The sequence below is a fragment of the Cystoisospora suis genome (assembly GCF_002600585.1).
Source record: "Cystoisospora suis strain Wien I chromosome Unknown contig_6065, whole genome shotgun sequence".
In the NCBI taxonomy this organism is placed as follows: domain Eukaryota; phylum Apicomplexa; class Conoidasida; order Eucoccidiorida; family Sarcocystidae; genus Cystoisospora; species Cystoisospora suis.
Genome location: NW_027158854.1, coordinates 6338 through 6767, shown reverse-complemented (window position 1 = coordinate 6767; position 430 = coordinate 6338). Strand labels below are relative to the sequence as shown.

General features: G+C 41.2%; 1 protein-coding gene across 1 annotated transcript; it reads right to left on the bottom strand.

The window, feature by feature from the left end:
* Positions 1-22: 22 nt before the first annotated feature.
* CSUI_009803 (uncharacterized protein) lies at positions 23-413 on the bottom strand. Its single transcript, XM_068069912.1, has one exon. The coding sequence runs from the start codon at positions 260-262 to the stop codon at positions 44-46; it is 219 nt and encodes a 72-aa protein (XP_067918113.1). The 5' UTR covers positions 263-413; the 3' UTR covers positions 23-43.
* Between the last annotated feature and the right edge of the window lie 17 nt (positions 414-430).

The following is a 430-nucleotide window of genomic DNA, read 5'->3' as shown; positions in this document are numbered from 1 at the left end:
CTTCATCTTGTTGAAGTGAAAGAGGAAGGAAGAATTTGATCTCTCAAGTCTCTTGGAGAAAAAGAGGAAGGGACTTCATGGAGAGAGAGAAACAAGAAGAAGACGCCTTTCTCTTTCTTTCTTGATGAGATGGGTGACTGAGAATGATGCAATGATAGATGAGAATGTGAAGAAGGAAGAAACAGAGTCTTCTATCACCCCAGTAGAGATATAAGCCACGAATCTTATGCTCGTGTAAGAAGGGAAAGATAAGAAAGAACATTCTTCCCCCTACTAACTCGTGCAAGACGAAAGTAAGAAAAGAAGAAGAAGATCTCCTTTTTCTTTTCTACATATACTACTACTTCGATTCTTCGAGAGAAAAAGCAGGCATGTCCGCTGTCTCTGCTACAGAAGGGACGGCATCCGGAAAGGGAGTCAAAGAAGAAAG

Coding starts and splice junctions, on each gene's coding strand:
- CSUI_009803 (XM_068069912.1), bottom strand. CDS start 262: ATGTTCTTTCTTATCTTTCCCTTCTTACACGAGCATAAGATTCGTGGC.